The sequence below is a fragment of the Miscanthus floridulus genome, chromosome 10 (genome assembly GCF_019320115.1).
Source record: "Miscanthus floridulus cultivar M001 chromosome 10, ASM1932011v1, whole genome shotgun sequence".
Taxonomy (NCBI): domain Eukaryota; kingdom Viridiplantae; phylum Streptophyta; class Magnoliopsida; order Poales; family Poaceae; genus Miscanthus; species Miscanthus floridulus.
In genome coordinates, this window is record NC_089589.1 from 94,388,412 (window position 1) to 94,408,442 (window position 20,031).

General features: G+C 41.7%; 1 protein-coding gene across 2 annotated transcripts; it reads left to right on the forward strand.

Annotated features, from left to right (window-relative positions):
- Positions 1 to 351: 351 nt before the first annotated feature.
- On the forward strand, positions 352 to 17,935 carry LOC136486875 (metal transporter Nramp4-like). Of its 2 annotated transcripts, none has more exons than XM_066483935.1 (13): positions 352 to 1,471; positions 10,532 to 10,610; positions 11,038 to 11,078; positions 11,206 to 11,284; positions 11,945 to 12,049; positions 12,895 to 13,004; positions 13,346 to 13,527; positions 13,831 to 13,945; positions 14,310 to 14,480; positions 14,995 to 15,099; positions 16,586 to 16,711; positions 16,803 to 16,898; positions 17,425 to 17,935. In XM_066483935.1, the coding sequence occupies exons 1-13, from the start codon at positions 1,256 to 1,258 to the stop codon at positions 17,713 to 17,715; spliced, it is 1,716 nt and encodes a 571-aa protein (XP_066340032.1). In that variant the 5' UTR covers positions 352 to 1,255; the 3' UTR covers positions 17,716 to 17,935. The 2 variants fall into 2 exon arrangements, with proteins under 2 accessions (XP_066340032.1, XP_066340033.1); XM_066483936.1 differs by having other exon boundaries at positions 356 to 1,471; positions 13,876 to 13,945.
- The last annotated feature ends 2,096 nt before the right edge of the window (positions 17,936 to 20,031 follow it).

Below are 20,031 nucleotides of genomic sequence, written 5' to 3' on the forward strand. Positions count from 1 at the left end.
TAGCTCTGACATGCTAGCTCTATTCCTTTGGTACGGAAGACGCACAAGGCGCACCAACCCATGACCCACCTCAGCATGTGGCACGTACACGCGCATTCTGGTTACAGTTCCGGAACCAACATCACGCTGCCATCGAGATCGAGATGTGAAAGTGAAAGGCTGGCACGGCGCTGCCATCGAGATGCTGACCGTGCACCTTGGATAAGCCAGCGGACCATCAGCGAGGTCGGAGGTCCCGACGCTCGCTCGATCTCAGGCAGCCTTAGGCCCCGTTTCAGTTGCCAAAAAATTTTGCATAGTAACTGTCACATCGAATCTTGCGGCACATGTATGGAGTACTAAATGTAGATGAAAAAAAAAACTAATTACATAGTTGGTCGAGAAATCGCGAGACGAAACTTTTGAACCTAATTAGTCCATAATTAAACACTAATTACCAAATACAAACGAAACGCTACAGTGAGCCAAAATCCAAATTTTTTTTTTATCTAAACGCACCCCCATCACAACATCTGTACCACCTACCACCATGTACTCCACTCCACAGTTAATTTAAGCGACGACTCACCTCAGGCCGTACGCGTAGAGCCGTGTGACCGCAAACAAATCCCCTCCAGCCCAGGCCATTACATCATTAGATTAGACCACCATTAAACTAAGGGGTGTTTGGTTCCGGGGACTAATTTTTAGTCCCTGTCACATCGGATGTTTGGCACTAATTTGGAGTATTAAATATATTCTAATTACAAAACTAATTACACAGATGAAGACTAATTTACGAGACGAATCTATTAAGCCTAATTAATCCATCATCAGCGCATATTTACTGTAGCACCACATTGTCAAATCATACACTAATTAGGCTTAATAGATTCGTCTCGCAAATTAGTCTCCATCTGTGTAATTAGTTTTGTAATTAAAATATATTTAATACTCCAAATTAGTGTCCAAACATCCGATATGACAGGGACTAAAAAATAGTCCCTGAACCAAACACCCTAGGTGAGCAAGCTCCGTACGCCACCAGTGCACTGTGCATGCACAACGACGACTTGTATTGCTTCCTCGACGCTTGCGTCTCAACCGAAACGATACGAATAGTAGTTTGTTACCGATGCCACAGGGAGCTAGCGGAGAGTTGACCTGCGTTTATTTGAAGCGCACACCCCCAACACCAAAAAGTCGCAAGTCCTGCCTGCCGGGCATTTCGTGATCGCCAACAACATACACTCGCAACGCAGCAGCAGCAGCCGCCATGGAGGAGGAAGAAGCCGGGAGAAGGATGGAGAGAGGAGATGAACAGCTGCGTAGGACGACGGGCAGCCGGAGGGTGACGGCCATCGTCGGAGCTAGCGGCGGTGGCGAGATTGAGATACAGATGGAGGCCGCCACCGCGGTCGGCAGCGGGGCATCGGCGGCGGCGGCGTCGACGTCGTCGGGTCAGGAAGGCTCGGAAGAAGGCCTCCAGCAGGTTCGGTCGCTTCGCTTTTCAATTTTTTTTTCTGCATCTAGCTCCTACTTGTGTCGGTGTGGATGCATAATTGCATAGAAAGATTTGGAGTGTGTGGAGACAGCTTGCATGGATATCGTAGCTGCATCACCGATATATCTGAGCGTTATTAATTCGAAGGATTGTAAATTGATGTTAGTGCTTGTCAGCGACTAAGTATAGGATAGCTGCGCGCGCTTGATCCTTTCTTTGTGTACATGCAGCTGACCTGACCCGGCTGCTCCACTCACTCGCCTACAGATTAGGATCGGCTAGCAGTGAGAGTGCAGCTCCGGCTCTTGTGATTTAACCTCCACTGATGCAATGGAATACGAGCGGTGATTCTCTCCCATACTCATCACTCTTACTGTGCTACTGGAGTAAACGAATTATTTTAGAAGGCCAAGAGGGTGATGAATTTTCGCTCTAAATTTGAAAAGTTCATCTATCCCTATATAATATAATAATAAAAAGGCGAAATTTTAGGTCTTTTTTTTTTCGTCCAGCCCATTCGTTCGTCTGGCCCATTCAATCCGGCCCACAACAGGCCCACTGCTCAGACCCGCTTCTACCAACACGCCTTTTCCGCGCACGGCCGCTCGTCCGCTCTAGCCCGGTCGCTTCGGTAAGCCTCCGCGCTGCCGCTCCCCATAAACCTCGACACGGCAGCTCCCCATCCACCTCAACCCGGCAGCATGAAGAGGATGCCATCGTGGGTGGCGAGAAGGGCAGACCACTGGCCATTGCCCGATGGAGAGCTTGTGGATAAAGAGCAATCAAGTAATTTCCTCTTCTCTTGCTAATATTTTTTTTTTCTGAATCTCGCTCTCCTTAACTACTTGTGAAGTATGGTGAAAATGAGATAAAAACTACTCCTTCCGAAGCCGTGTAAAGAATATAAAGAAATATATGTACGTTCAACCCTGGCTACTGGCTTCGGTTCCTTCCTACTCTGTATTCCGAAACATGAAGCCATTCTAAGTCCTAAAGAGGAAAAATGAACTATGGGAGAGACGGAGCCTGCGAATTAAAGCCACGATTCTGAGCTCCTTTGGCTCATGCGTGCTCAGTGTGGAAGCTGGAGCAGCTGCACCAAACAACCTGTAGGTCGATATGGATTTCAATGTCTGAAATCAAATTGGTTCTAAACCGAGCGGGCCAAGAGGCCTGACGAGGGGATTCAAACTGGGAAAAGAGAAAAGAAATTAGTTCTAAATAAATATTTTTGTTATAAATGGCTCACTAGCACACTAATAGAAACACTAGAGAAGATGGGATCAAGCTAACTAAACTAACGCCTGAGTAACCCCTGCTCTATACATCTGCTGAAGATCTATACCGATACATTTAATTCATCATCAAGTAGTAGTTTGTTTTCCCTGTAGCATGCAACATAATAATTTGATGTTTTGTATTATATTGGATTTTGATTATGCATTTTCTGTTTTTTTTTGTTTAGAACGATAAATAATATTACTCCCGTTGCAACGTACGGGCAATTTTGCTAGTATATATAATGACGACATGCCGGTAATATAAATTTTCTAAGGCCAAATACGTTACAATTTTATATGATCCACTCTAGGGAAAGTCCCAACAAAATTTTCAATCTGTTTGAATAATGTGTCATATATATCACTTGTTCCTACATCGCTGTTGGGTCTAAATTCAGCATCACTGCTCGAAATGGCAATGATGGGTCTCGTCTATCAGTGTCGGTTTAGCACCTCAGGCGTAGAACATTTTACTGGCAGCGATAGCATGAGGCGTCACTGCAGGGTTTGACTTTTACCCGATAGTGATAGCTTGTAGGGTCACTGCCAGGTCAATTACTTGAACCGGTAGCAGCTTTCATTTTCTCATTTTTACATACATTTTATTACCATTAAATAGAATTTGCTGACCAACATTTTATATTTGTTATTATCAGTAACGTATAACACATATCTCACTGACTCACTGCCATTATATATCTCATAAGATTCGATAATGAATACATCATAATTACAAAACCATGTATACATAATTAGAAAACCATGAAGTCAGTGCAAACAAAAATCTCTTAACTACAAAACAAGTGGACCACACCCACTCCTATTAGTTGTTAGGAGTACTTGCTATGACATAGCCCATGTAGTGAACATATCTTTGATTGTGTAACCAAGCACATCATTTAAGTACTTTAACAAATGAATTAGTGCACTATGTTTTGCTTCACCAGTCCGAGGACAGGGTGTACCAAAGATGGAAGAATTTGGCTGGATTGTAAATTAATCTAAAGCAAAATGCAAATTATCCTGCATTCCATGTGAGGTGGATCTTGAACCTACATAGTACCAAGCGGTGCTGATGGAAACAGGGTCCCAATCTTCCGTCACAAGTGGAGGAAACTATCGATTTGGCGGAGATGCGACACACCGATCAAGCTTCAGATCATAAGACCCGAACCTTGCATCTTATAGCACCACGTCTCCTCTGATTATCAATCGTGTCACAATCCGGCTGACTTCACCGAGAAGGCTAATCCCTGCTGCGAATGGAAGAACACAACCAAGAACAAGATAAAACACAACTCAAGCAAAGTGACAATTGCGGATGTATGATTGAGCTCTCGAGTGTGGAGTTTCACAAACGGATGATGGCGAATGTTCAAATATAGATTGATCTAAAGCAAAACCCAAACCATAACTCAGGAGATGGCTACTAAATATATATCGTCTGAGGGGCGTGCACAACCCCTGGACGTGCCCCCTAATGGCCTCTAAGACAATACACGACCCACCAGACCAAAAGATAGTGTTGCAACACTCTAGCAGATTGTGTATGTTGACTTGTCTCAACGATTCCTATTGACTCCGGTGGAATTTTGATGTGAAGCCGACACCACTGGTTAACTTCGGTTAGCTTATGAAGTTATCTTTCCATCTATAGGTAGAATGTCGAAAATGAGTCTGTATATGAATCCTAGGCGTCTGTTTTAGTCAGAGCTACTCCTCGAGGCTCAGATGGACTCGAACTTGATATGTATTGGGCCTCCTCCAACTTGACTTGGACACCCATGCTAGCCTCCTGAGGTGGTGCCAAGGAGGAGGTCATCCTTGGGCATCTCTGAGGTGTTCTCCACATGATTGGGACATGCTCTAACTTGGGCCAAGGTCCCAAGGGTGAATAGCAAGCCCAAGACGATGTCGCAACCTCTGATAGAAACAACATTAGCTTGTCATGATGATTTGAAGGCCTTGCCGACATGATATTGAGGTTGGGCCAGATATATTTGAAAGATGATCAAACAAATTTTCCATCAAGTGCTAATTGACCTCAATTGCACTCCAGATGAATGTGTATGATCTTCCTAATGATGTATTGCTAGGCTGCCAACGAACCGAATGTTCTGCTTTAATTTGATGGTCTTGCACCCCAAGACATGTCTTGAGCACGGTGCATCCACATCCTATGAGCTATAGAGGTCATGTAAGAAGTCTCTCCAAGGTGTCTAGTATCCTCAAATTGTTCCCTAAACACATTGAATGTGTCAACATTAATTAGGTAGCAACAATTTTTACTTATGTCATTGTGCAAACATAGGATCGAGCTCACCTTGTGTTTAACTTTCCTAGACGTATCTGTAGGTGTCATGTCCTCATCATGCACCTGAGTTGCTCCATAACTTTATTTAGAATGGCTTGGAAGTTACGCGCAGCATAGGTCAAATCATGCTCGATAGTCCTTGCTAGTCTATTTAGCGACTATTTCTGAATCCCCTTTCACAAGCAGTCGTTTAACACCCAAGGATATGGCAAGTCGTAAACCAGTTAATAGGCCCTCATATTCGGCAATGTTGTTAGTTGGAGTAGGATCAGTAAAATCAATTTGAATTGTGTACCTCATGGCATACCCTTCTGGAGAGATTAAGATGACTCCAGCCCCTGCACCATTCTTGCATTTTGCTCCATCATAGAACATCAGCCAGTGCTCGGGGTTTTGGGCCGCCTCCTCGGCTTTGGGATTTGTCCATTCTGCAACTAAATCTGCTAGAGCCTGCGATTTGATCGTAGTCCTAGGCATAAACTCTATGTCGTATTGGCCTAACTCGACTGACCATTGACCGATTCTACCAACGACATCTCGATTATGAACAATGGTACCGAGTGGATATGAAGAAACAACTTTGATCTTGTGACTTAAGAAATAATGCTTAAGCTTGCGAGAAGACATCAATACGGCATAGAGTAATTTTTGGATGTTCAGGTACCTGGATCGGGCATCATGTAGTACTTCGCTCACAAAAATACACGGGGTGTTGTTTTGCTGACTTCTCAGCTTGACGCTCGACCGCTAGGACCACGCTGACAACTGTTGGAGTTGCTGCTACATAAAGGAGCATGGTTTCAACATCTTTGGGAGGAACAAGTATAGGCAATTGTTTCAAGTATTGCTTGAACACCTAAAATGCTTCTTCGGCCTGCTCGCTCCAAAGAAAACCATCATGCTTCTTTAATAATTTATAAAACAACATACCTCGTTCGCCTGACTTGGATACAAATCGACTCAGGGCTGCCATCATGCCAGCTAGCTTCTAAACTTCTTTCTTGTTGCGTGGAGACCGCATGTCATCGATAGCCTTGACCTTCTTCGGGTTAGCTTCGATGCCCCGATGAGTCACCAAGTACCCGAGTAGCTTACCCGAGGAAACACCAAAAGAACATTGTCGGGATTTAGCATCATCTTGTTCTTACGTAAGTTATTAAAAGTTTCTTCTAGATCAGCGATTAAATCGCCTTTGAATTTGCTTTTAACAACAATATCATCAATATATGCATCCACATTGCGGCCAATCTGGCCTTCAAGAACAATATGAACACACTTTTGATACGTAGAACCAGCATTCTTAAGGCCAAAAGGCATTTTAATATAATAGTACACACCGAAAGGAGTTACAAATGCAATTTTTTCCTCATCATCTATGCACATGCTAATTTGGTGATATCCTGAATAGGCATATAAAAAACATAGCAATTCACATCCGGAGGTTGAATCTACAATTTGATCTATTCTCGAAAGGGGATATTCATCCTTAGGGCATGCTTTATTCAAGTTAGTGTAGTCCACGCACATCCGCCATGTGCCATTAGGCTTTTTGACCATGACGGGGCTGGCTAGCCACTCCAGGAAGGGGACCTCTCATACAAAACCGGCCTTCAATAACCGGTTGATTTCATCTCATATGGCGACTCGCTTCTCGGGTGTATAGCGTCTTTATTTTTGTCTGGCTGGTCGAACGCCAGCTGGTAGACCCAATTTGTGCTCGATTACCTCCCTGGGGATCCCGGGCATGTCCGACGGCTCCCAAGCGAACACGTCTTTATTTGCCCGGGGGAAAGCAATGAGCTCGAGTTCCATTCGGATCATTAGGGGCCAAATATAGTTGTCCAATTGTTGGGTGCTCTATTGCGACTTTCCCCTAGATCGGGGTGTGTCATCGAGCCTGCCCCGGAGCCCCTGCGTATGCATCCCTCGATCAAGGAGTGGTTACAGGGGTATTGGCCCGAGTTGTGTCCTGGACGATGACCATCCTGGGCGATTGGAGAGATAAATAGTGCTTCTCTAGCCATGGAGGGCTTCGGAGCCCTGGAGCCTAGCTGCCCTATAATTCTTGTGATGACACCATCCTTGTGACATGCTTAAAGGCCTGTGAGTTTTGAAGGAGAACTCCTCGATCTTCCCTGCAATGTCAAAATGGACAGTAGAGGTCCTATCAAAGATAGTGGCCCCTAGTTGAGCGCAGAACAGGTCGCCCGAGAATAATGGGTGTCGCTTCATCACGCCCTGTGTTTAGTATCACGAAGTTGACACCACGTGAGAATTCGTGACTAAGACTTCAATGTCATCGGTAATTCCTTCAATATGGCAAGTCAATCGGTCCCATGAATCTGATGCGCATATTTGTCTTTAGCAACGGCACAAGTCGTGGTACATTATCACAGACAGACATGGGGATAATGTTGACAGCGGGCACCGAGATAACAAAACAACTTCTAGAGTGTTCAGGCCAATTGACACCAAATGATGGGATGGCCAGGGTCTCTGTTTTTGACTGGCTAAGAGACGTCTTGCCAGCCCTTGATGACTGGCTCCCGGTAGAATTTTGGTTTCACTATCTCAATGGAATCGACGTCGTCAAGTTTGGTCCGATTGGCTTGAGATGAGTGATTTCGTAGGTATGGAGGGCTGAAAAAGAACCTCCTCTTTTTCCCATTGATATTGAAACGCATCTTGGCAGTTGAAACGCAGATTGTGGCCTTCATGGTGTGTAAGAAAGGTCAACCCAAGATGATGGGCTCTTTTGGACAACGACTGGTATCCAGGACCACAAAATATGCTGTTACATAACAGCCAACAACTGTCAAGCAAATGTCATCTAAAATCCCCTCGACTCGTCGGGTGGATTGATCTGGTAGCCTGACAAGTATATTTGGATCATTTAGGGCCCCGAGCTATAACACGTCATCATAGACTGATGTAGGTATGATGTTCATGCCCGCGCCTAGATCGTAGATGGCTCTTAGCTTGTGAGGGCCGATGATGATTGAGATAATTGGATGGCTAGGATCCCCCTTCTTGATGGGCCAAGTGTCATCCCACCATCTAGCAATGGGACGCTCTATGTAGTAACCTGGCTTTGCTATCTTGATGATCATAATATCATTGGCCCTCTGATGATGACGTCGAGGCATGTGGTTCGCTGGAAATTCGGATCCACTAGCACCCCGCTTTGTTTGTGACGTGAAGACTGGTGGACTCTCAACAACCCCTTGGTCAGGTTCCTCATAATCGAGAGCCGTAAGTTGAACCTCGAGATTGATCCGGAGAGATTGTCCAGATGGAGTTGTGACTTCTTTGATGGTCCTTAGTGATTTGGGACTCTTGACCCCGATCACCTTGAAATTGAGATCTCTGGTGTGCTCAAAAACCAATCTACCAAAGCAGATAGTCGGCGGCACATCGCGGAGAAAAGCTTTGATCTAGGAATCCTTGGTGAGATCCACCATGACAACAGGTGGTGCCGCAGCGACGTCGGAACACGTCGGTTTTGCGTACCAAACATTGTTGATGATTGTCATGATCAGTCTTCGTGCAAGATACCCCTACATGGCGTGCCTCTGTCGGTGTTTTTTACCAGTAGATATTTGGTTCTTGGGGAATCCTGCCTGGTGCGAAGAACAATCACAGATGGAGACAAGATTTATACTGATTCGGGCCCACAGGAAGCAAGTAAAAGTTGTACGTCCAGTTGCTACTCTTGTATTGCTTGTATTCGGCGAGATTGCTGTTACAATATAGCTATGCCTATGAAAGAGTCAATGATTACAACAGGGGATATTGCTAGCTATTTATATCTGGGATCAACTTGCCCTACAAGCTAAGGAGTCGTGCCCTAGTCGGAGTCCTAGCGCTATCCGGAGATATCCTTCCTTGAATAGGGCCGTCATGGGCCTTCGGGTCGTCTCTGATCCGGAGTCGGTAGTCAACAATATGGAAATCGGGGTACCCGGGGGTATGGCATCGACAATAGGAGAAATCAGGGTTGAGTGGAGAAATTCTATGTATAATGCTTATTAGGAGGGTGATCGTGTGACAAATGGTGCCCCACATCACCATGTGGATAGTTTGGCCTAAAGAAACAGTTAGAGGACTTGAGTGGCAAGTTTGATGCTTTAGGAACTAAGTGCCATATAGAAAAGTTGGGTGGCAGGGATGGGATTGAATTAGGCCATTTTCCAAATATATTTGAATGAAGCTAAATTATGTATGAATTTATCACTATCAAGTAGACCTATAGGTTTGTCATTGATAGGGGCATCTATAACATATGAATACTAAAATTGTGGGTTGAGAAGTCCATAAATTGCATGAGAGAAAAATCATGTGACCTATTAATTGTGAAAAGACACATGGAATTGCATTGTCGACAAATCATTTTGGTAGTTCATAAAACTGAATGAAAAATGTTTTTTAACTAGAAGTGATGAGGAAATTTTCTGGAAGTTACTGATGGAGGCACCAATCGAGGTAGATGATGATATGATTATTTATCAAGTAGTCCTAGTCTAGGAGGCCATGTAAGTGAGACCATAACTTCACTTTATAGTTTGTGGATCAAAATTCCATTTGGGGATAGAATTGAAACTTTATTTACTTGGGTAGCTATTGGTTTGTGCCCCTTTGTTGAAGAAGCAATGCATTTTTCATTATTTGTGACAACAAAAGTAAAAACTTTAAAATGTTGTTCAAAAGTATGGTACACAGATAACTTCATTGTAGAACACATGATCTTAAGTGACTATAATGAGCAATACAATTACATTCCCTAAAAAAGTTTGTATATTCAAAGACGAGGGTAGCAAGATGATGAAGCAAGGGATGCTCTATTTTCACATTCTCCTTTTAACACATGGAATGGGTGTTGTCTTGATGTAGACACTCAATTCGTCTGACAAATAGGTTTACTTCACTGGGTTAAAGGGGATTATATACAATGTGGATATGCTCCTATGCATGGCCAAATCGGTTATGATCATTGCGGTGATATCTGTCTATCGAGTTTTAAGTCCTAGACTAGTCACCACATTCTATGATTTAATTCCAGGATGGAATAGCATATGTACTAAAAAGTTAGTTTTTCATTCTAATTATATATTATGGTACGATATGTTGGGTGATGGATTCTTTATTTTGGAACCCTAAAGTATTTTTCTATATTGTTTTGAATAATTCCTATAAGTATTGCCTCATCATTTAATTAAGGCAATATTGTCTCTATACTGTTATCGTGCCACTGTTCTTGCCAAAATATACCATCCAACTTAGTTGTGACATTGCCCAAATGACTCCAGCTTTGTTTGCGACATCTGGCCCTTGTCAGATAACATCTTTGGATGAGTTATATTTCAGCAGCATAGTTTCAACAAAATGCATAATGTTATGGAGTCGATTTATTTAAATATATGTTATAGTTTTTCCTTACCACTATGTTTTTAGCAGACACCAACATGGAAGAGATTTCTAGCACATGCTGGACCTGGTTTCCTTATTTCCTTGGCCTACCTTGACCCGAGCAATGGTAATAATATCTATTGTACTCTCTCTCTCTCGCTCTCTCTCTCTCTCTCTCTCTCTCTCGCTCTCTCTCTCTCTCTCTCTCTCTCTCTCTCTCTCTCTCTCTCTCTCTCTCTCTCTCTCTCTCTTATCTTTCCTTTGATCAGACCTCACCAAAATCTCTATCTATGCTCCATGTTAGCTTGGTTGTGTTGATGTTTTTGTCTAGCTGTTTGGAGCTGTTTTGGTTATGAGAACTAGTTGAACTTGTGACCGCGTACTGGTCCAATTTTTAGTATCTTGTGCTCATGTTACACTTCATTCAAGTTTTCTATAACAGCCAGGCTAAGGTCTTTTGTCTACAATAATGTTAGCTAGTATATCTAAAAGAAAGACTTATTCATTCGCCTTTATTAATATTTATGTTTGATTGGGCTGTATATTTGGAACAGTGCAAACTGATTTGCAGGCTGGATCAATTCACAAATATGAGGTAGAACTCCCAACTATACTTCAATTTGTCAATTTTTTGTTTTCACTAATGGGAACAGCTTATGACATTTCATTCCTACATAATTTCCTACTATAAGAATCAGAACTAAACATGTTTTTCTTTTCAGTTGTTATGGGTTCTATTCTTTGGGTTCTTTTTCGTATTGGTCATACAATCTTTGGCAGTAAAACTGGGCATCATTACAGGTGAGCCTATTCTATCAAGTTGGTTATTATGAATGTACTCTTAGAAATATTCGACGAATGACAAGTGCCCACTAATAGGATTTGGCAGCAAAATTGAATTTTTCCAAATTTCAGTGATAGTTTACATGTTTCAAATTCAGCCATACCCGTGACTCAACCTAAATTAGTTTGAATTATAATTAAACATTCTACTTGTCGGATCACTATACCCGACCCCAAAGCCTGAACAAAATGTTTGTAAAGCCTCATATAGTACTATTTGGTATTAAGTTTTGTTATTAGAAATAGCTAGTTCTTTTATTGAAAATTTTATTTCTTTGTTGCTGCATATGAAAACGCATCCCCTAGGTTGATGGTTGTACATAATGCATCCAAAACCTTCTTAGGTCCATTTGAAAGTATTATATACTTCACTGGTGCCTGACCTTGGATATATCCCCTAGGTTCCATGGCTGTAGACATTGAAACTCCCTGCGCCACCAAAATGGATCATGAAATGTCTTTGTTATTTTTTGGCCAACTTTTATTGATCAAAGAATTTTGAACATTTCAACTTTGATAAAATAAATAAAATTCTCATGAATTTTAAAATTCACAAGTTTTTTATTGTTATCATATATAGTAGCAAATACCATCTTAATTTCAATGTAACTACAACAGGAAGGAATCTTGCTGAGATGTGTATGTATGAATATCCAAAGTATGTGAAGTATGGCCTTTGGTTGCTCATTGAGGTTGGCGTGATTGCTGCCACTATACCAGGAGGTATTGATTTTGTTCTTGTTCATTATTTCTCCCTAGTTTGGCTGCTATGAATGTACGAAAAAAAATTAAGAGCAGTAGTAATTGTCACAACAATATGGTGTAGTAAACTCTCGAAGACATACTATTGATTCCCAAAGTCTATCTGTAGGGTGGTTTGGGATTTTCGGGCAGTAATTCCTGCCTATTAGATGTGCTATAGTTCCATATTAGCCTTGGAGGGCTCTAAAAACACATGGTTAACTCTTTTAAGATACATTGATGAAAAACATCATGTGGTTGACAAGGAAAATATATCCATATTTTTATGATCACTACATGAAAACAAATCAATGCTGACAAGCAGTAAAAAGTAATAGTGATGGACATTTTGCTATCCTTATGACTCGTCACTAATGACTGGCCAAGGTGACGAGCTTTAGCCTGTCACTTTCTGTACTAAGTATTGCTAGGCAACAATTAAAGCACACCACCTTTTATCTTGTGTAATGTGTGACAACTAAAGCACGTCGTTGAACACTGTATATAGGAGTTGGATCAATGTGGTAAACATGGATGAACTCTGGCTCAATATTAGCATAGCTACTGTTCACTGGCAATGGCGCCAGAAAGCTCGCCAGGTAAAACTTCATGGGTGATACCTCACCACATCCACACACGGGCCACATCATCAATATTTACCATGTTGATTCAGCAGCACATTGCCCTGTCATTTGAGTACTTGCAAAATCATTTGCAAGTTCAAATGGTTTTTTATACTAAAAAATAATGTTATAAAACAAATGTAAGTTTTGTACGTATATCAATGTGAGCACTCATTGCAGCATTTTTTTTTTATCATTGTATAGTTTTAGGAACAGCTTTGGCATACAACATATTGCTCAACATCCCTTTTTTGGCTGGTGTTCTGATATGTGGAGCAAGCACTTTCCTGCTTCTAGCTTTACAGACCTTTGGGGTAAGATTCTCATGTCATCACAAAATATACAAGTAATTAATATAGTGTGTCACCACCTAAGTTTGATAAATATCATATGTATTTTCATTTAACTAAAAAGCCCACAAGATACTTTCAGGAAATGATATGGTTATGCGTCTATTTATATAATTCTTTCCATTTCACTTCTAAAAAGGAAAAGGAATATTTTTCTATTATGGAGGTCAAATAATGAGGGTATAAATATGAGAAGAATTATGTAGCACAAAAAATTCCGGTGACTAAACGGTAACATATATAGTGCTTCAACTTTGGTTAGCATATAACTGACATGCAACCATTCTTTCTTTTTTTTCTTGAAGGTTAGGAAAATGGAGCTCATAGGAGTTATTTTTATGCTCCTTATCACCGTTTGCTTCTTTGTTGAACTTAGTAGTGTCAATCCTCCTATGGGTGAGGTAATTGAAGGCCTATTTGTCCCAAGATTGCAAGGGGTTTATGCCATGTCAGATGCAATTGCACTATTTAGTGTCCTCATTGTGCCGTAAGTATATACAATTTTGGATTAGGATCTTGTTGTGAAATAGTCCCTCTGTTCCAAAAATTTGTCACAGATTCAAAATTTATTCCACAATCTTGTCATTGTAGCTTATGGACAACTAATTGAGCTATCAACATTCATTCAATCCCTCGTGCATACACGAACTGGGGGAAGATTACAACCTTTCCCATTTCTTAGTGCGACAAACAATATAGTATCACTACAATATATAATTAGGGCACTTAGGTAAATTACCTTTAGCACAAATCTGTCTTAAAATTGCTATAGTGACATGTATTTTGGGAGTGAGGGAGTATCAAATATGCACCTCTCACTACCTTTTGATATTAGGCACAATCTCTTCCTGCATTCCTCATTGGTGGTATCAAGAAAAATATCACCTTCTCCAAAAGGATTCAAGGTAAGTGACCAATATTCATAATAATTCACTTTCAATGATTAGAGCATTGCAACTCAAGTTAAATTGGAATCTAAGAAGGTCGTGCGGTATGTTGACAAATATAATTCATAAACAATTTTGAGGTTGATGTTTATGCATTAAGGGTCGTAAGAAGGAAAATCATGCAAATATTAGCAATTTATAATGGAAGTACATGGTGCATGAAAGTTTAGATCATTGCATGCGATGACTCACAAAGAATTGTGTAGTACAAATAACAAGGATATATTTATAGAGAGTTAGATATCACTTGTTTGAGTTTCTTCTGCAAAACATTTATATTTGAAATTCCAATTATAGTTTAATTTGACCCTTGTTTATCCAGGACACTTCAATGTTCTTCTTGATTGAGACTGCATTTGCTATGCTCCTTGTGCTACTTGTAAATGTAGCAATTGTGTCAACTACGGGGACGATATGTGCCAATACTCAGCTGGTTGACAACATCAATGCATGTAGTGGTCTTACACTGAACTCGACATCAATATTATTAAAGGTTAGTAGTTTTTCCACAAAACTACTATAAGTTAGTACTTACCCCAACATTACATTGCGCCGGATTTGTTGTAGACTTTGGCCACAGTGAAGAATGTTAGTTATTTAGCGTTCGTCTATATTATATATTAATAACAGTAACCAAGCACATTGCAATTATAAAACTTATTATACCTTTTTATTGCAACCAATTAACCCCTGCTAAGAACCAAATGAAAAAAGTTCTCATCGGTTTTTGTATATTTTCCCTTTTGTTTATATATTCCTCTCAATCGTCTACGCTCCTTTTATCACCCAAATAAATTTGCCTTAGTGTTCTTTTCAGTGGTAGCCATGCATGATTCAGATCCATTGGAACATATAACTGTTCGATAAAACATCTGTAGCATATAAAATAACGAATTAAACTAAACTTTTTGACAGTACAACACCAAGGAAAACAAAACAAAAATAATCCCATATGGATCTTTATTATTTTGTATTCTTTTGACATATTATTAAATTTTTATGTGCAGAATATGTTTGGCAGATCAACTTCAAAAATATATGGCTTGGCATTATTAGCTTCTGGTCAGAGTAACACAGTGACTACCAGCTATTCTGGACAATATATTATGCAGGTAACTTATAATGGATGACTACAGGGGATGTCAGTCCCTGATATTGTGCATATCAAGATACATTTACCTTATATATATTGTATTAATTCTATATTATATATGGAAGGGTCAGCTACATAAGATAGGCAAGGGAGAAAACTAAAAAATAAAACCCCTATGTGCATGGATTCTAGATGGTGTAGGTCATAGGGAAAGAATTGTGCTCAAAGGCAATATGCATATGTTGTGAGGCTAATCCATGGTGTCCAATGTCATAATCTCATAGATAGGAGGTGCCAATATCCTTAGGGGGAGAGAGACAGAGTGAGTGATAGTGGAGGAATATACTTATAAACCTCTTCCCTACTTACTTAATCTTATTACTGAAGTCCATATCCTTTCTTTATTTAGTGAAAAAGTTAATTTGATTTACTATCACTAAATAAGTTCAAGTATTTTAATGACATGATCTATAGACATGGATGACGTGCGGTGGATAGCCTAAGTATGGCCAACCACATGCCCTATGACTAGCATAGAACTAGGCTGCTGCTTCAGCTATATACGGGGTTAAGTTGGCAACTTGTTGGGTTGACTTTGGCCCATGGGATTATGCAACATGACATTAAGGGTCTGTTCAGTGCAACTATGAGATGAGGAAAAGCTGCTATGAGCTATGTGTTATGGAAAAGCTATAAGTTGTTTGCTTCAAACAACTATGTCCCTGTTTGGAACCAATTAAAATCGGATTCTTGGCTGCCTCACCGTGAGAATTGCAAAAATCCTGCCAAACGCATCGCAATATCAATCAATGATTCTTTAATTTTTACCATGCAAGACTCGCCCACAGCAAGAATGAACGGGGAGCCCAATTTCTTGTACTGCAGCTCCGCTACCGCACAGTGCGGTCACGCAAAATGCGTATCCAGACATGGCTATGAAACCTACCCCTCTTTCTATCTCCCTTAAAACAACTGTAGAATATCTCTCTATTTCAACCCATTTGGAAAAGCCAAAAGCAGGATGTAAGGTGTCACAAAAATTGTACTACGTGACAGCAGCAACTTCTGCATAAGCAGCTTCAGATTGCACCCATTTGGTTGGTGTTCACTTTTTGACAGTAGAAACACTTTGTAGAAGCAAAACCAAACACAACCTAATGGTTCCTTTATTATATCAACATCGAAAATGGATAATAGTAAATCATGTATACTAGAAATTAGTGTATTATGACCGAACACATATGCATGCCATGCACTTTATTTTACCAGAATTAACCACCATCAAATAAATTAATTTTTACAGAAACAAAAGAGAGTTTACTAAATATTTAAATTTGTCACAAATGAACTCATATTATGAATTGTGTTTCCTGTTTAAGTGTAATTTTTTATTAAAAATATAATCTATATCCAGCAAATTTTTTGAATGACAATTGAAAAATATTAGTCTCCTTTTGCTCCCAAATTTATGGAGTAAAAACTTTTGCTATCTTCATTTGGTACAGGGTTTCTCCGGGATGAGGAAATGCATCATTTTTATGATTGCTCCCTGTTTCACCATCATTCCTAGTTTGATAATTTGCAGTGTTGGTGGTACCCCTTACGTTCGACAACTCATCAACATATCTGCTGTAACTTCTCTGATAACCATCATCTCGTCATACAGGAATAATCAATATTAGTAGCGGTATAGAATTCTGATAATTTTTCTTCATTTTGCAGATCATCCTAGCTTTTGTGTTGCCATTTTCCTTAGTTCCTCTCCTAAAATTCAGTAGCAGTTGTGTGGTGAAAGTACCATACAAGAACTCAAATTGTGTAAGCTATCTAACTCAATGGATTACTATATACAACAACACAATATAAGTAACCTATCTAATTAAATTGGTTATTGTGTGATTTCTACTTGACATTCGTGATCAACTAAAACAAATTTCAATTTATTAAATTAAATGAAAATATTGCTTAGGCTTTTCTTTAGCACTATTCACCTTGTAGGGTTGTACCTATACTATCTTGCATGCTGAATAATCGGCAATGGCATTCTGTGTCCACTGGTGCTTAGCTACTTAATGTTGTATCATATTTCCTAGTTAACACTGATATTGTTTCACTAGAAAGAGGAGAATTAACAAAAGAAAAGTTTTACATTGAATTTTAGAGGAAAGCATGATAAAATTTGTGTATGCATTCACTAATTGTAGATCATTTCCTACAAGTGGAATCTTGTTTAGAAAAACTTTAACTTTCTTGTCAAATATCTATACCCATGCTTTGCATTTGTTAATGTAGCATTACTTTTGTTATTTGTTACACTCACATCAATTTCTGTCTTCACTTTTAGATTGTCCAAGTGGCATGGATTCTCTCCATTGTAATTATGGGGATCAATATTTATTTCTTTTGCAATAGCTTCATAAGTTGGCTTGTGCATAGTGAACTCCCAAGGATAGTCAATGCTATAATAAGCACCCTTGTCTTCCCTTTCATGGCTGCATATATCGCAGCTTTAATCTACTTGGCTTTCAGAAAAGTTAATGCTGCTGGCCTATTCCCTTCCGTGTCAGTTTCTAGTGGGACTGAAGTAGAAGCATGGAGGCAAGATGGCAACATTGATGATATTGGTGTACGTTGATATGTTTAAAACGTAGTATATAAATCTATTCTTCATGAAAAAATTATTTTGTTCATACATCACATATTCAGGGAAGACGTCAAACCATTGAAAGATGTACATATATAGCTATACATATAGTTTGATGATATGGTTAGATTTGTTATCTATTTAGGTATGTAGTATAAGCAATTTAGATTTTTCTATCTACTTTGGTATCTAATAAAAGGAATTTGCTGTCTTTGGTGGTTGCTCATATTATTTGATTGGGTTAGGGCCCATCTGGAATGTGAAACAATTCTACAGAACACTGAATGTAATTGTTTGTTGTCAATTCATTTGTTACTTTTTGCAACATGGAGTAAGATAATGCTGTCCATGGTGGTTACTCATTGTCGGTGCAGAAAGTGACCAACACGTAAATATTTGTAGTTTTGCCGTACGTTGTGATCGGATGTGGCCTAGCACTCAATGACACAGGGTTTATACTGGTTCAGGCAACGTGCCCTACGTCCAGTTTGAGTCGGTCGGTGACTTTATTCCTGAACCCGGGTGCTCGAAGTTTGTTGTGGGGTTACAAATGGAAGGGAGAAAGATGGGGGTACAAGAGGTCCAGTCGGACTCTGGTCTGAAGGGCCGAGAGTGACGGGAGCTCCGCTATGTGCTAAGTGTTCGAGCGTGTGCTTTGTGTAGCTTTAGAGTGTCTAAAGCTACAGATGGTGAATCAAATGTAAGTGAACTGAGGGATCTCTCTGTTGGGAGAGAGCGCATCCCCTTTTATAGATGAAGGGGACGGCCTTACAATCAAGAGAGAGAGAGAGAGAGAGAGAGTATGCATGCTACTAAGTCTTTTTGCCCACGCCGTCGGGTACAAGATGATGGTAGGCGCCCGTAACACTATTGTTGTCAGACGCATGTAGGAGGTTTTACCGTATTCACCATGTATGGTAGATGATGGCGCCCACAACACTATTGATGTCCAGAGGCATGTGGGGGAGCCTTACCGTGTTTGTCTGGTATGGGAGTTGATGGCGCCCACAACACTGTAGGGCAAATGTCGGCACCCACAACACTGGTTGGGTTCTGACATGCCAGGAAGGTTGCAGGGTACCCTTCTGACATACCCTGTTGGTACTGTCCTGCAGGTGTACAGGGTACGGTCCTAGGTATTGCGGTTGACTTGAGTGCCCTGCCTTACTCTCTCCGTCCATTTCCTGGTCCTCATCGAGTGGGCGTCCCCGGTCGGTTGGTCCTAGTCGGCTTTGATTGCGCCAGTCGGAGAGGAGCTGTAAGCAGGGGTTCGGCGCATCCCCGGTCGGAGACGTGGGTTGAAGTTTGGAGATGGTGTTTGGCCAGGCCTTTCGGTCGGAGAGGCGGCCCGAAGTCGGAAGCGAGCGCTGTTCCTCTTTGGCCAGGCCTTTCGGTCAGAGACGCGGGCCAGAGTCAGAAGCGAGTGTTGTTCCTCTTTTAACGAGGCCTCCCGATCGGAGGTTGGATCGCCCTTCTGGCTTGTCGTTTAGGTATTTGGGCCGGCCCAGGAGTTTGCATGTCGTTCGCAACGTCGTCTGCTAGGCCGAGCCTTTGCTAGGAAGCTAGTCCATGAGGGACCCTGGGTTTATGAACCCAACAGGAGCCCCCGAGACCCTAGGTGATTCAGGTAGAATCGTTTGGGGGATTTTTGTCTTGACGGCGGGTGCGCACGAGCACACCCACAAGTGTAGCCCCCGAGCCCCCGCGCGATTCGGGTAGAATCATCTAGGGTTTTTTTTGTGTTGCCAGCGGGGGAATTTTTGTTTCGTCAGCGGGTGCGCGCGAGCGCACCCGCGGGTGTAGCCCCCGAGCCCCCAGGTGATTCAGGTAGAATCACCTGGGGGGGGTTTTGTCAGCGGGAGTGTGTGCGTGCACCTTGGCCGAGACAGAGTGGTCAACCAAGGCGTCCGGCGCAGCCGAGGAGGTTTTAGGGATCGAGCGAGACGGAGCTCGCAGATCCTGGCGTCAGGTGCAGCGGAGGGATCGGGCGAGGCGGACTCGTGGACCCATCATGCGTAGCCGAGGTAGTTTTTAGGGATCAGGCGAGTCAGAGCTTGCGGATCCTGGCGTCGGGCGCAGCCGAGGGATCAGGCGAGGCGGACTCGTGGACCCGTCGTGCGTAGCCGAGGCAGTTTTTAGGGATCGGGCGAGACGAAGTCATGGATCCAGGTGTCGGGCGCAGCCGAGGGATCGGGTGAGGTGGACTCGAGGACCCGTTGTGAGCACCCGAGGCAGTTTTAGGGATCGGGCGAGATGGAGTCGCGGATCCAGGCATTGGGCGCAGCCGAGGGATGGGGCGAGGTGGAC